The following is a 15,451-nucleotide window of genomic DNA, read 5'->3' on the forward strand; positions in this document are numbered from 1 at the left end:
CATTTTTGGTACTATATCACTATTACGATTATTTTTAGTGATAAATTACTGGAATATAATAGTCCTGCTTATAGGAAGAAAACTTTGGGGTACTTTATCAGGTAGTATGATGATTTTAAAATGCTTTTTTTCTTTCTCTTGCTTATTTACACTTCAAACTAAATATAAACACAATTCCAAGATCTAATAAGTTAAATATAAACTCTTGGTGTTGATTAACTCAATGTAATTACAACTTAAATGTTATATTAACTGGATGTAGAATGAGACAAAGACAATAACCGAATAATTATTTATAATGAAAGTAAGAAAACTTATTTTTACTTACATAAGTTAACTACACATTTAAATGACATCAACTAATTGAGCACAAAAATTCAATCCGAAATGTATTCAATAATTATTTAATTGACTGTAAAAATATGATTCTGGAAAAGAAATCTCAGAGTAGAAATTTATTTACAGTTCGTGTTTATTTATTATCCAATTTAAATAAGCTAAGAAGGGGTTATTGTCACAATTATTGTAACATCAATAATACAACAATAATCAAAAGTATTATTAAACTTAAACTATTTATTCCTTCCTTTTACAAAATGACGTTAAGAATTTACAATAATTTCTCATTTAACCGACTGTGCACACGCAGACTTCAATCACAGAAGAGAACTGCCCACGTTTCAATTTGGACCCAGAAATAAACACGATACAGTATATATTATAATCGACGGCAAATCAAACACCCGGTGTCCCAGACCCACTGCTTTATTGACTCACCAGTGTTTCCATACAATAAATCATAACAATTCAGGTCAAACAAAACAACATGTGCCGAACTTAATAATTATAAATACGTCAACGTAAGGTCTGGCGCGTCGTGCGAGGAGTGATCGGGAATACAGCTCAGTCTGCTAGCGCAGGGCGCCAATAAATATCAACTTATGTACACGAGGCCACTCGCGACACTACTCCCCCTATATAATTATAACTTTTTTAAAAATTTATAATTTATTTCGTTATGTCCTATCTATGTAGATCGACTATCGACAGCGGGGCTGCGCGTCCGGAGACCGACTCGTCACTTCCCGCCCGTAGCATGAGTTCCTCCTGATCCGTGCTTCGCTTCCGAGACTTCTGACGTCTCCGTCAAGTCAACTGTACCAGATATGGGTAACATGGCTCTACCGTCGCTACTGAACTGGACGAAATGTATTCGGTTACGACAAAATGTTCTTATCTATAACAATCGGTATAACATATCAGTAATCAGTAACAAACATTCGCTGTATAAAGTCAAGTTCTTGTACCATAATCTTCTAAAGGCAGTCATTTAAGGCTGATAGGATACGCTGAAGCAGCCGTCCCCACGAAAACTCAATTATTAACACTGTTTGTGCTGTTTTCATCGACCAGCAACGCTGTCACTACATCCATTTGTCGAATATTTTACACTCCGCGACAAAAATATAAATACAGTCGACAAATAATTGAAGTCGCCAGTTGTAGTGAAATATCTCCGATCGGACGAGGGAACCGAGAAACCTCCTAGTACCATTACATTCTCGAATACTTTGGGAAACATATTCACAGATCATAAATACAAAAGTGTTGCCTATTTAAACTAGGATATACAGAGGAAAGTCACTCTATGCGAGTACGCGACGAGGAAATTATACAAACAAACTTAAACATAACGCGGTGTGGTATAACATTTCCGGGTTCCCAGTCGGACGTCGATTACAAACGCAACGCAGCACCATCACATCGGACGGGGACCGGAGCTATTCCAGTAGGGCGCGCTGTCGAGCCGGCGGCGACGGTGTCTATTGTTACATGATGTGTCGGTGTGGGCTCATGCGGGGGGCGGCGGCGCGCTACTGGGAGGGGTACTGCGCGGACGGCACGGACGCGTACATGAGCGGCTGCGGCGCGCCGCCCCACGACCCGCCCGCCGCGCCGCCGCCCGGCATGCTCATGCGGTAGCCGGCTGCAAACACCACTTGTACTTACAATCACTCATTAATTATATCTATTAAAATCCTAATTCGATGATAGACAAAGTTATCAACTAGAAATTTAATTCCTCTTTCAAGGAAATTCTAATAATATTCAAAGAGACAGAGATTCCCTGACATTCAAAGAATGATTTTCTATACTTCAGGTATTTCAATACTGCTTACTATATATGTGATTTTTATATGCGGTTTCCTATAGCAAATATTTGTATAAATAATTCAAACGAATTTAATGTAAGATATTAAATACAAAAAACGATACTTTTTCGGTAATACTATTTTTACAATTGCAACTTGATTAGTTTTAATTTCAATACTACATATATACTTAATAGATCATATCTGATATTTTTGAATAAAAAACTTTATAAAAGTATCATATGATTTACTCTTAAATAAACATATGTGCAGAAAGGTAAATATACTTATATAAGAAATATATATATGTTGCCACTTAACTCTGACCACAGAATGGATGGAGTTTTAAAGTGTATGTTAACTGTATATTCAAGTAGGCATATATTTTGAATTATTACAAATTGAGAATATTTTCACACAATGCACTTACGTTTTGATAAGAGGTATGAGATAACGAGCGATAAATATAATGATAAAAGAACTATTAAAAGGATGTTACGGTTCACTAGGTTTTTTCCTGTTATATTTTCAAGGGCTAACTAACTAACATTGGCGTATTACTTATCAAATAGAAATTGTTATTTTATTTTTGTTTATAATAAAATTACTTATATATATACTACTCTGTGGCCTAGTGTTAAAAGGGCTAAAATCAATACTAATTGTATGTATCATATGCCTATTAGCAAAAATTAATGTAAGTATAAGCTTCTGCACAGCACAGAAAAAAATATTATTTTTTTAATTTACATGATAACGTGGAATCAAACGTGGATAATAGCCTTTTAATATTTGGAAAGCCTTCCTCCTTTTGTATGGAATGCCCAGCGAAGCGAAATAAGTTCGAAATCTTATTAAAAATACGAAAGCGAGTTTTTTGATTTGTATGCCACGCTTTCACGTCTTAACTTCGCAACCGATCATCATGAAACTTAGCATACACTTTGTCGGAGATACAGAAAATGGCATACATAACACTTGAAACCCCCCAAACTCTGGTTTTCAGCTCAAGGCATGTAAAATAAATTGAATATTTTTATCGAAAACATTTCATCAAAAACTGTTCTCAATATCATACTAAGAATATATATGTAATACATAGAAAACTGGAATGATGATGAGTGTCTATTAATTCGTGATTCGAACTATCCATATATGAATTTACATTAAAATCGTTTAAGTAATTGTAGCAACAAAACAGACTGTCTCTAATTGCCGTTATTACTTTCTTAAGCGAAAGCGTACGTATATATACGATATATTTACCAGCTGCTGCGGCTTGCGGGGTGCTGTAGGTTGCGGCATATTGCTGATAGTACCCGGGCGCCATGTAGCCCTGTAGCGCGGGGTAACCCTGGAAACAACGACAAAATCATCAGATAATTATGTATTGATTGATATTTTTTTCACATAAATAATTATAATTTATACTTTTTAATTATTTCGGTGTGTAATATATTCAGAAATCAACCGGACCTCCTTGTATGTAATATCTCAACGATTTCATTTTAATATCGTAATATAGGTACATTCATAGCAAATTATTCGTCTGAACAAATAAACATAAAATATTTATTACATTGACTGTTATTTTAATTAATTGCTTACATTGATAAATACATTTTCTTGTTGTGTTTTTGATTATTGTTATAGTTTTTACTATTTAGTTTTTTTTTCCATTTACTTTTATAATAAGAAACAAATTTGTAACCTATCATCTGAAAAGGAACTGACATCCAAAACAAAGAAAGCCAGTTTGGAATTCAGAGCTGACATTAAATGTTAACAAAACTTGTGTTTCAAATAAATAAATAAATTAAAAATTAATAAATACTGATAATTTTACAAGTTAACATCGTATACACCAAAGCATTACACCAGTGCGAAGCCGGGAGGGTTGCTAGTAAGATATAATGGTACCAAATACAGATGTACTTTCAAATCCCTGAATCTCCTCACTTTGGACTAAGAACGTGACAGAAAAGCTTCAGGGGAACAATTCTACGATATTATGATTCAACTTCGATCGAACGAAACTGGATCGTTGTATTAGTGTACTAGCAAATCAACTGAACGATAACGACAAATTGACAATTTGTTAGTAGAATTTCCCAGGCCAAGATAATTATAATAGTTATAATAAACGCAGCCGTTATAAACTCTTACTGAAGGAATGTTAATTGTTTATACAATACACTACTGCGTTTAGGAATTTGCGCGTTTGAATTTTTTTTTACACGCAACATTTGTATTTTTTTAAACGTCTAAGACAAATTACTCATTGTTAACCGGTGTCATTGTTCGACTGAGACGAATTTAAAAGATCATTCAATAGTTTGTGTAAATGTGTTACTACCTTAAAAAAAGCTATTAGAAAAACTAAAGTATGTCCACTATAAAAAACTACGTAATGATACCGTTTTGTGCAAGCCTGTCTGGGTAACACTTACTTAGGGTTGCCAGGCGTCCGGATAAAGTCGGACATAGTTATGCTTTTTGATTGCATGTCCAGCCAAAATAAACGTTTTCCGGCTTTTCCTAGACTTTTTACATTTTATTTATTTTTTTCGAAAGCAATGTATCTCACAATCGATTTTATTTATATTTTATTAGAATTTAACAGATTATTGGTAATGGTCAGAAAAAGCTTAATTTTCCTATCTCCCCCTGAGGGATGTTTTTGAACTATTATTTTCAAAACTTGCGTTAGTTCAATGATTGCAAACAAACTATTGTGAACTTCAAAAGGAGTGTTTAAATTGATCTTATATTTAATAGTATAACAGTTTATATAACGTTTACCAATTTGAGTATAAAAAGTAACGACTAGTAAAGGGTTGCGACACACATTTACGAATGATTAGTTTATTATTTTTAAGAACATTTTTTAAATAAAGAACACAATTTTATTTGAAACGAAATTTTGAAATAAGAATTGTCTATATACATATTAATACGTGAAGAGAAAACTTTGTACTTATTTTTAAACATAGCGTGAACCACAGATTTGGAGTAGACTAGATACCACAAGCAGTCCGACTAAGCGTGCTCGAAGTTTCTGCTATAACGCGCGATATCTTTCATATATAAAAACGCCCAATTGTGCCGTTATAACTGTAAAATCTCTTCTAGGATAGTACATCGAGCAAGAGGGTATATATTACCTGCCATCGGTAAGTAATTTTGCTACTTAAATAGCTGTAATTAGTTTTAAAATCTTTTAATATGACGTTCGAGCACGGCTGGGATGATGTCATCGTAAGTATAAAAAAAACGCCACGGATTATATACTATCTAATGAGCATGCTGCATCTAGCTTATTTGTAATCTGTGGCGCGGTGGAGGGTTACGAGATATTACATATTTAAAAGATCATATAGTCTACAATAAATAAATGAAAACAATACATATATATGTATGTGTGTTACATATATACTGTTATAAGCTTACATTTCTATGTATTCGTCGATTCAGTCAATCTGATCAAAACTAACAATTACGTTTGTATAGATTTTAAATAGACAAAAATAATTTAACATATTATAAGTACGTTAATTGAAATCAAATTCGTTTGATACATACATAACTTAATTCTTACAGCAGTTACAGCGTTTGAGAATTAAATTCAATGAAAAGTAAGAATATTTATACAGCATGTGCAACAAGTAACATAAGCGGCACACATTTGTGTCACAAAAGTTACATGTTACAGTAAAAGTAATGTGCCTGTACTGTACTGTACTGTCACAAATAAAGCACATGTAAATTTTCTTAGAACTATCCGAAAATTGTGAGCCAACAAAGCGTCTCGGTTTGGAGTACGTATTAGAGTCAAAATAATTGTTGACATTTTACTCATCGCTCCAAAATAAGTTTCGTTGAAACAAGTGCACGTCACGATATTTCTAAAGACGACTCAACGAAACATTGACTAAAAAGTAAGCGTCATATTATAAATCACTTAATGTGACCGTGACCCTAAAACTGCGTCAGCGCTGAGTATGAAAACAATGAAAACATGTTTACTAATAAATCTTACTTCCCTTTCATAGCCGACTTTTCAGACGAGAGAGAGAGAGAAGAAAAGAGAATTTTCAGAAAATGGCTACTTCTATACTAATACTATAGACGCGAAAGTAACTCTGTCTGTTGTTCTGTCAGTGAAACCACTGAACCGAATTGGATGATATTTTGTATGAAGTAAGCTTGAACTCCAAGGACAAAGATTTATTTTTTATGCCAAACACAATCGGCCAAAGTATAAAAAGTGGTTGAAGTCGCGGGCGACAGCTAGACGCATAACAATGTTCTGACTGAAAAGTATCAAATAGAATAAAGTGCGTATAAGACCCTATACTTATAAATATTCCTATGCGAAATTAAAGAGTAACTTTTCAAATATATAGTTATTCTTTCAACGTCATCATTCTTTTCTCTCGTGTAAATTTGCAAGCATGACGAGTCTTTAGAATTTTACTCTCAAATCTCGTTAAAACATATACATAATTATGGAAAGGCCGAAAAGTTTCACTTTTACAATACATATTTAAATTCATCGCATTGTTATCGGAAACAAAACAAAATAGCCACGTCAGGTTGAACTACTAATTATTTTAACTAGTGATAACGTGTAAGTTATAGCCCACACATGCATGAAAGATAGTTTAAGTGTAAAAACATTTACAGAACATTCGTCACTGACACTCTCACCCCCCCCCCCCCTACTTGCCTAAATTTAGTACAATGCATTATGAATTAAAATTTAATCATGTGTACCAAGCTTTAGCTCTAAAGACGTAGCAGTGCAAACCCAGCTTTAACCCTAAAGCCGATTACAGTCTATTTACTTTCATTGGTGAGAGCTACAAGAATGTATCTAATTTTAATTAGTCTGTAATTAAATTACATATACATTTTCAATTTAAATTTATTCAAAATTTTTAACCAATGCTGTTAAATAGTATAGATTAACGAAAGAGTCACGAGTATGTTATAATTATCGGTGTAATTTATTTATGTTACTAATGAATATGTACCAAATTATATATGACTATTTTAACAAATAGCCTAAATGCCTTTTATGAACGGTATGGAACGGATTTTAATTACATTTGGTAAAGTCCATATTATCGTGATTTAAAAGCGTAGAGAAATATTAATTGATAAAAAAATCTATATTAATGCTATAAATGTGAGGGTAACTTTGTCTGTTTATCGATCGCTCTTTTACGACCGAACCGCTGAACCGAATTTGATGAAATTTGATATGAAGCAAACTTGCAACTCCAAAAAAGGACATAGGCTATTTGCCTGATACATGACAACAAAAACCCTAAACTAGAAAACGCTAAACTAAAAACTAAAACAAGACCCTAAAATTACTAGTATTACCATATTAGACTAGCATAACCAACGTTGATTGTCTGAAACAGTAGAAGATGATGCTAAGTGCAGTTAACTATTCGAAGATACAAAATAGTTTACATAACGAAAGCAATTTTAGGAAGATATATAATATGGCAACAGTCATATACACCTACTATAATATACTAAACACAAACACAACCGTCATCTTTTTTTTTTTTAACGTAAAATTTAAGCTCAGCGAAACAAGCACGCAGCGAGTGTATTCAGCCAGTCAATATCTAAATATGGTAACAATGTTGCAGCGTATAATGTCGTTTGATATCGTAACGTTCTTGTAGCGCGTTTGAGATATCCGCTGAATCATACCACGACGAATTTCATGCGCCCGCGCAACAAATAAAACTTCACCGCAATAGAAATATGAATAAATAACATTACAATTATACATAGTTATAAAATTTAGATAGTCGAAAGTGGTCTTTTGTTATATTTAAACAAGCATTATGTACGAACAGTTTTCACTTTTTGTTGTATGACAAAGCAATTTCTTATACGGGAGGGTATCGACGCCAAATTCAAAACAATAGTGAATTAAATAATTATATTTACAGACATCATACGATTAATAATGAATTAAAATAATTATGAGTAAATAGTTATTTGCTGCGAATTGTTTATTTTAATTTTGTTTAACCTCAAAAGATTTAAGAAATAACATCAAATCTTATATAAGAAAAAAAATTATGGTTTTAAAGTAAGCAGTAACAGTACCTATCTATTATACAGACAAGCTATGTATTACATATAATATTTAACTACTTAGATTCATACCGGTATTTCCCCGTAGTATCTACATTCCAAAACATTAACAGCTAACATATAATTTATATTGTGCCAGCGATATAAAAGTCCTTATAAAGAGCCTACTTAGCTAAAGTTAATTGATTATGAACAAATAATCGCGGCATAAGGCATTCCTTATCCAAACTCCTTTACACCGTCAAACGACTGTTTTATCCAAACTGCTTTAATACCATCAAACAAAATGTGTTAAAAATTCTTTGTCAGCACATATTATAAAACAAATTCTTCCCGTTGCGTCTGTCTATATGTTCGCGCAAACTCCAAAACTACTGAACAGATTTTCATGCGGTTTTTATTAATAAACAGAGGGATGTATGAGGAATAATTAAGTATATCATTTATTACGGTTTTTGTGTAAATAATTTGAAATACAATGACAATTGTTAAACATACATTTCTTATATCTACCCGTGCTAAGCCGGCCCGGGCTAGTTACATTATATAACCTTTTAAAATATTGTAAAGAATAGTTTCCACGATACACGCTCAAAATCTATACAATTCTGTATATAACGGTGCAATGAACTACTCTCGAGTAAAGATGTACATGACCTTGTGTAACTGACCTAATTATCGAGATAAAACACAGACGTACTAACAATTGGGTATTAAAGTTACTTTTACCGATAAAACATATTATTTTTCTTTAAAAAAAAAGAACTCGCATGTTGGTAATAAATATATAATATTTTATGTTTTCAATGATTAAAAGTTTAAGTGAATTCTTATCAGAACGCGCGGCTGGGTTATGAAAAGATAATTTTTCATATTTCTCTCGTGTGGGACGAAAGATTTACTCTAAATATGAGTTATTACTTTCACGGTTAAATTAAAATTCAAGGCGTTGGAACATACATATAATATAACCGAAACAAATTTAAAATAAAAGCTAAATTGATACTTTAAGTTCAGTAAGTTAGTTTTGTCCTATTAAAAATTCGTCGTAGTCGTGCAGTGGTCGCAGCAAGACCATAATTATAGGTTATTTCCTAAAATATTTTATAAAACAGTTCATATGTTTTTAAACAAAAGGTAATGAACCGTATTTTCTTTTTTTTATAACTAGCTGTAGCTGGTACGCGATTGAATTTAACAAAAAAAAATCATTGTAGCCTAAGTTACTCCTTATTATATCAGTTATCTGTCTATCCAGAGATTAGCCGGAACAAACAGACAGACAAAAATTATATAAAAAGTTATTTTGGTATATGTACCGTGTATATGCACTGAATTAAAAGGGCTATTTTAATATTACAGACACTTCAAGGTACTACTGTATTTTCTTTTATATATAAGCGGCTTCGCACGGGTGCAATACTGATCCTAAATATAATACAGAATTTGTTTATTTACGATATAACATTAGAAACTTCTAAAGTCATCAGTGTTTCTTTACTATCTTGTCCACGTTTTATATACAAAAACCTTCCTCTCGAGTCTCAAATCATTCTATCTATCAACAAAAAACCCCATCAAAATCTGTTGCGAAGTTTTAAAGATTTAAGCATACATAGAGACAGGGGCAGAGAAAGCGACTTTATTTTATACTACGTAGTGATAACGACTAGGTGAACCTACACGGGTTTACTCCTACGAAATTTATAAAACAAAATATAAACCTAACGCTATAATATTTTAAGTTTATAGGTACTATAGTTTCTGTTACTTCGTGATTAATCATTAAGAGGTATTTCGATTGTATGCGTAAGATAAAGAACTGTTACGGCTATTAAAAAATCGATTTGTCTTTGTAGGAATATGTACTTCATATCATCTTAAAATTATTTTGATATATCTCTATGCGTTTTTTTAGACCGAAAGCCTTGTTAGTGTTAACTATGACTATTATTCAAATTAGCCCATATATATTTTCGTGGAGGTTTATCAACTGTAGCATATCAACCTGGAGGGCAATTCCACTAACAATCAAATCAATTTTATTCAAGTGTACTTCACAATGTCGATAATTGAATACTATCACCGTTTCGAGGCGCAATTCTAGTACAAATTCGAATATCTTCACAAAAATACAACTCGCTTAATCGTTATTGAGGAAAAATTTTGCTAATTTATACTTGGTATTTATGTATTATATTGCGATACATTTTCGATCGAACCGTGACCGTGAACCAATCCTTATATTCACACCCCACCGACTTCGTTCTTAGCCGAGGTGCGATCTCATAGGAGACACCCTCAGGACGAACTTTAAACCCGAGCCGAGCGCTCAACTTCAGGGCTGAGGAGTTTAGGACTCGCCCGATTGTCCGGTAACGCTGTAAATGTCAGTAGGGCCAATAGCAATACTTCACACATAAAAAAATAAGATCGTTTAAGAAGAAGAAGATTGAGTGTCTGTCGAGTAGGAAAACATAAATAAAATTTTAACAAAAAGAAAAACCGACTTCAAACAAAACACTATTTTAAAACAAATGAATATGCACGAAAAAGTAATAAAAATAATTGCGTATTCAACATATTTTTAGAGTCTTCCTAAGTTAAATGAAATGAAAAATATTAGACTACTTAAAAGTCGATTAACGATTATATCATGTAGTTATAGTTATTGGTATATTTGGAGCCGGTGTCAGCCACGGTGCCCTTGCCCCAACAATCAAAAGAAAGAAGCGATACGAGCCCCTTGATTGATCCAGTATATTATTGTGTTAAAGGTAATTTGTAAAAAACATATTTGTTAAAGTATTCTCGTATTGTTTTTTTGATAGATATACTGTAGGGTTTTATTGGCTCCTTTTGGAAGTCGGTTGAAAATGGCAATGATGTCGTTTCAAATGGATTGCGATAAGTGACACTTATTTTGCAGCTTAACCGATTGCCATGAATATTTGTGTATATTTGAACACGAAAAATATTTAAGCACAGATTGTATCGTTTACAAACAAACTTGACGGCATTGTACCGGATCGCACGTGTCGTGTATATAAGCTGCTATGCGATAAGTGTCTACAAATCAAATCAATCTTTTTCCACACATTGCGTATCGCACATACGATTTATTTGAAACTTTTCAGCAGTTGTTGACGATTATATAAGTTTCTGACATAGTACCATAGACTCACAATAGATGGCATGTATACAGGTTGAATTAAAAAGAAGTCGGTTGTTGGATGTATGGACTGTACAAATATTATAAGGGAAATTTTAAAAAGGAAAGTAACTTTGTCTATTTCTTGTTCTTTTACGGCCTATCTACTGAAGCCTTTAATAAAATTGCTTATAAAGATTGAACTATTATGTAAAGCTATGGGCTACATTTTTATGCCTAACACCTGATGTAAAACACGAGGGAAGCCGGGGACGAGAACTAGTATTTTATAAGAAAAAATGCTATAAGTAACTTTATGAAAAAATCATAAATACAACAGAGGCAGTTAAATAAATGCCAAATATTAAAATGCTAAAGAAACGTAGGAGAATAGAACTTCTATAATTTTAATAAAACCTTTCTAAAATAATTTCTATACAATTTACCTTCAAACCTATATTGCTATTAAAAGAACAGTCACTATTTTTTATTAATATATGACAGATAACGAAAAAAATTCAGTCACAATTGTATTATTTCACTGATAAGAACCTTACTTAAATGAATATATTTTGTTAATTTATCATTTAATGGAAAAATTCATGAAACCCAACGAAACAATAATAAAATTTACTTCATACATAATGTATAGAAACTAATAAGTTACTAAGAAATGTCAATATTGATATTTTTTTATAATAAAGATTAACAGACAGACATATGGGTCATGTGATGGTAAGTGGTCACCACTACTCGGACATTGGCACTTTAAATAATATTATCCATTCCTTCTATCACTAATACTTCACTTGTTCACCATCCTTCGCAACTAGAATGCACAAAAATGCTAAGTATTGCTGTTTTATGGTAGAATATCTGATAAGGTAATTGTGCCTAAACAGATAACTTTGCAGAAAGCCCTACAACCAAATAAAGATATGTATGAAACTACCACACAAACTCAGAATTCAAAATACCTTATAATTGATCTCCGATAAATATTCCTCTTACGAATGAAGAAAACATTAGTCACCAATTCCTAAGATAAATTGGAACAGGCATATCGAATATTTTTATGTTATCACAGGTCACCTCCACACCTGAATATATTTAATTATTTTGACTTATATGTATAGAGTTAATTTGGTGAATTTTAAAACTCTTAAGTACATAATTTGAACAGGTGTTTGTAATAACAACACTAATTTAAAGAACTAACATTATCATGCAACTTGTAAATGTAATTAGTCTTTATTTTGCTTAAAATTAATTTACTTTTTTATAAATTATAATTATAAACTTTTCTATGTATATATTGTACATTGAATTTTTTTTTTTTATTATTTGTGTTAAGATTCTTTAAAAACAAAACATATTAATTTTTTTAACCATACTTGGCTTTTAATTATGTAAATAGGAAAAGATGTAACAGTTCGATACCTTTTGTCCATTGTTTTTCATCAAATTTTCCTGCTTTTTTTTGTTTGGTCTTTTTTTTGAATTAAGAATAGAAAACTTCAATTGTATTCCAGAAATTTTCAATAATAAATACCGTAAAATTTCAACCTCTAATCAACACTAATTTTAATAAGTCTATAAATTGATGTAACGAATTTCTATTTGTGTTCTTACCTCTTTATAAATAATAAAGTCTATACCGCACTAGTTACTGTTACCATCTAAATGATTGTTTCACCAGAAACATAATAAAATGTTATGTTTGTATATTAAGTAGTTGTGATTATATATTGTATATGTATATATGCAAGTATTAAAATATTCATACAACGACCGACAACTATATTCATAGTTAAATGTAATGTATGCAATGACGTACATTACAAGAAACCAATCACATTAGGTGAATTTAAGGGTTTTTAAAAAACAAAAAGAGGCAATAAATCCTCTTTTGTGTCATTAATCAAAAAGATTTGAATCAAAATTGAATTTAAAAAATATATCCCAGCTAATTATGTGCCATGTTCAGATATAAACAAACACAGAAATGTGCAAATATTGTGATAAGCACAGCCTAATCATAATGTCAAGTAATGTCTGTGTCATATATATACGAATTACATGAATCTGGCAAGTATAATGCTTTTTAATTAAGCATCGTTATAGAGAAGTTTGGATCATTGCCACTTCAAATATAATGTTTATGTTATTGTCACACTAACATAAAAAAAAAATTAGGTTTGTAGTATTATAAGACATAAAAATCCTAATAACTGGAGTAATAATATTATGTGCTAAATGTAAAGTTCACTTACACCATAGTCAAAGTTTAAAATGAATATTATCTATATATATTTTAAGAGTATATTTCCCTTGTTTGTTTCCCTGTTCTGATATTTACCTGAGCATACCAATATCCCATTCCTTGTTGGTATGCATAGGGGTACTGCGTTTGCGCTCCCATTGGCGCGGGCGCTGCAGGTGGATTGTTCGTACTCTGCAAGTTTTGCAAAATATTAAACACATCCTATGTTAAATATTGTTATAATAATGACCACATCAACTGACCTGGTTCTCTGTTCCTCCATTCTCTTTACCCCAGAAACATTTGACTGTGTGACCACTAATTTCTGTATTATGTGTTGCTTCTATAGCGTGAGCCGCCGCTTCCTTAGTTGTGAACCTAATAAAAGCATATCCTTTATCCCTGAAAACTCTTATGTCTTGTATCTGGCCAAACTGTGAAAATGTGCTTTGCATTAACTCTTCAGTGATAACATTGCTAGTGAAACCTCCACAGTATACGGTCGTGTTCGTCGGTGAACTCTGGTTGTAGACCTCGTCAAATGTAGGTTGTTTGGCTCGCTTGCTACTCGGCGCTCCTTCGTTGGGCCCTTTGGTTGGTGGTTTACGTGTGGACCAGTTGGTACGTATAGATCGCGATCCCAACCATTGACCGTTCATAGCTTGAATTGCCGCTTCAGCATCAGCTTTCTTAACAAACGAAACGAAGGCGTACCCCTTAGATTTGAGCGTTTGTGGGTCACGTACTATTCGACAGTTTGAAATCTCACCAAATGGTGCAAAAGCTTCGCGCAATATGTGAGTTTCAATTTCAGGTGATAGATCACCTACAAATATGTGGTGGTGGTTGCTCGTATCCGTCTTAGGCTGATTGCCAGGACTCGTAGCCCAATTAACCTTCATTTCCTTGTCGAGAAATACTCGTTTGTTCATGGCGGCCAGGGCCGTAGCCGCCGCCGTGTGATTTGTAAACTCGAGGAAAGCATAGGGATCATTACCTGGCTCACGAATTATTTTGCAGCCTTTAACTTCGCCTATTTGTCCGAACAACGCGCATAGGAAATCTTCTGTCACACTCGCGTCTAAATTACCGACGTAGAGAGTTTTCGGGTGGCTTTCGTCGCCCATATTAGCTTATATCGTAATCTAGCGGTTAATTTATTACGACTATGAACACTAATATTGAAAATACACACTAATCAACGTGTTATTTCATCACATTAAACATTGGATGACGGATAAAAGAAAGAAAAATGTCGCAAACAGCGCCTAGAACTTCTCGAAAGACGTTGCTGTTGACTCGTGAAACGTTCACTTTTCGGAAACAAACGCATCTATAGGCGAATTTCCGGTAGAATAATTTCAAAAATTTGGAGGGAAAAAACAAATAATTAAAAACTGCTTATTAGAATTGCTTAAAATATTATAGTAATATTATTCTATAAATACGTAAAATAAAAATTGTATTTAAAGTCTCTATTAATCGAACACATAAAAAACACGTATTATATATTTTGGCTACCAGAGACAAAATAAATTACTCCTTCATAAACAAAAGAATTATCTTTTCCGGAAATGAGTGTCGGTTTGAAAGCTTATGAATCATCGAAAACAGTGTTTCGTTTATAAATTCCTCTAATAATTTCATCTCACTGATTGGTCCACTTACGTCAGTTTTCTATTTTCGCTAATGATAAATTATTAAAGAGTCGTCATTAATTCAGTAATTTATATAAATTTATTTAATAAATTAAAATTG

General features: G+C 32.4%; 1 protein-coding gene across 1 annotated transcript; it reads right to left on the reverse strand.

Annotated features, from left to right (window-relative positions):
• Positions 1–549: 549 nt before the first annotated feature.
• LOC124538229 (nucleolysin TIAR) lies at positions 550–15,016 on the reverse strand. Its single transcript, XM_047115212.1, has 4 exons — positions 13,957–15,016; positions 13,790–13,885; positions 3,420–3,507; positions 550–1,987 (listed from the first exon to the last, which is right to left on the reverse strand). Exons 1-4 carry the CDS (start codon positions 14,818–14,820, stop codon positions 1,875–1,877), a joined length of 1,161 nt encoding a protein of 386 aa, XP_046971168.1. The 5' UTR covers positions 14,821–15,016; the 3' UTR covers positions 550–1,874.
• Positions 15,017–15,451: the final 435 nt, after the last annotated feature.

The sequence above is a fragment of the Vanessa cardui genome, chromosome 20 (assembly GCF_905220365.1).
Source record: "Vanessa cardui chromosome 20, ilVanCard2.1, whole genome shotgun sequence".
Taxonomy (NCBI): Eukaryota; Metazoa; Arthropoda; class Insecta; order Lepidoptera; family Nymphalidae; genus Vanessa; species Vanessa cardui.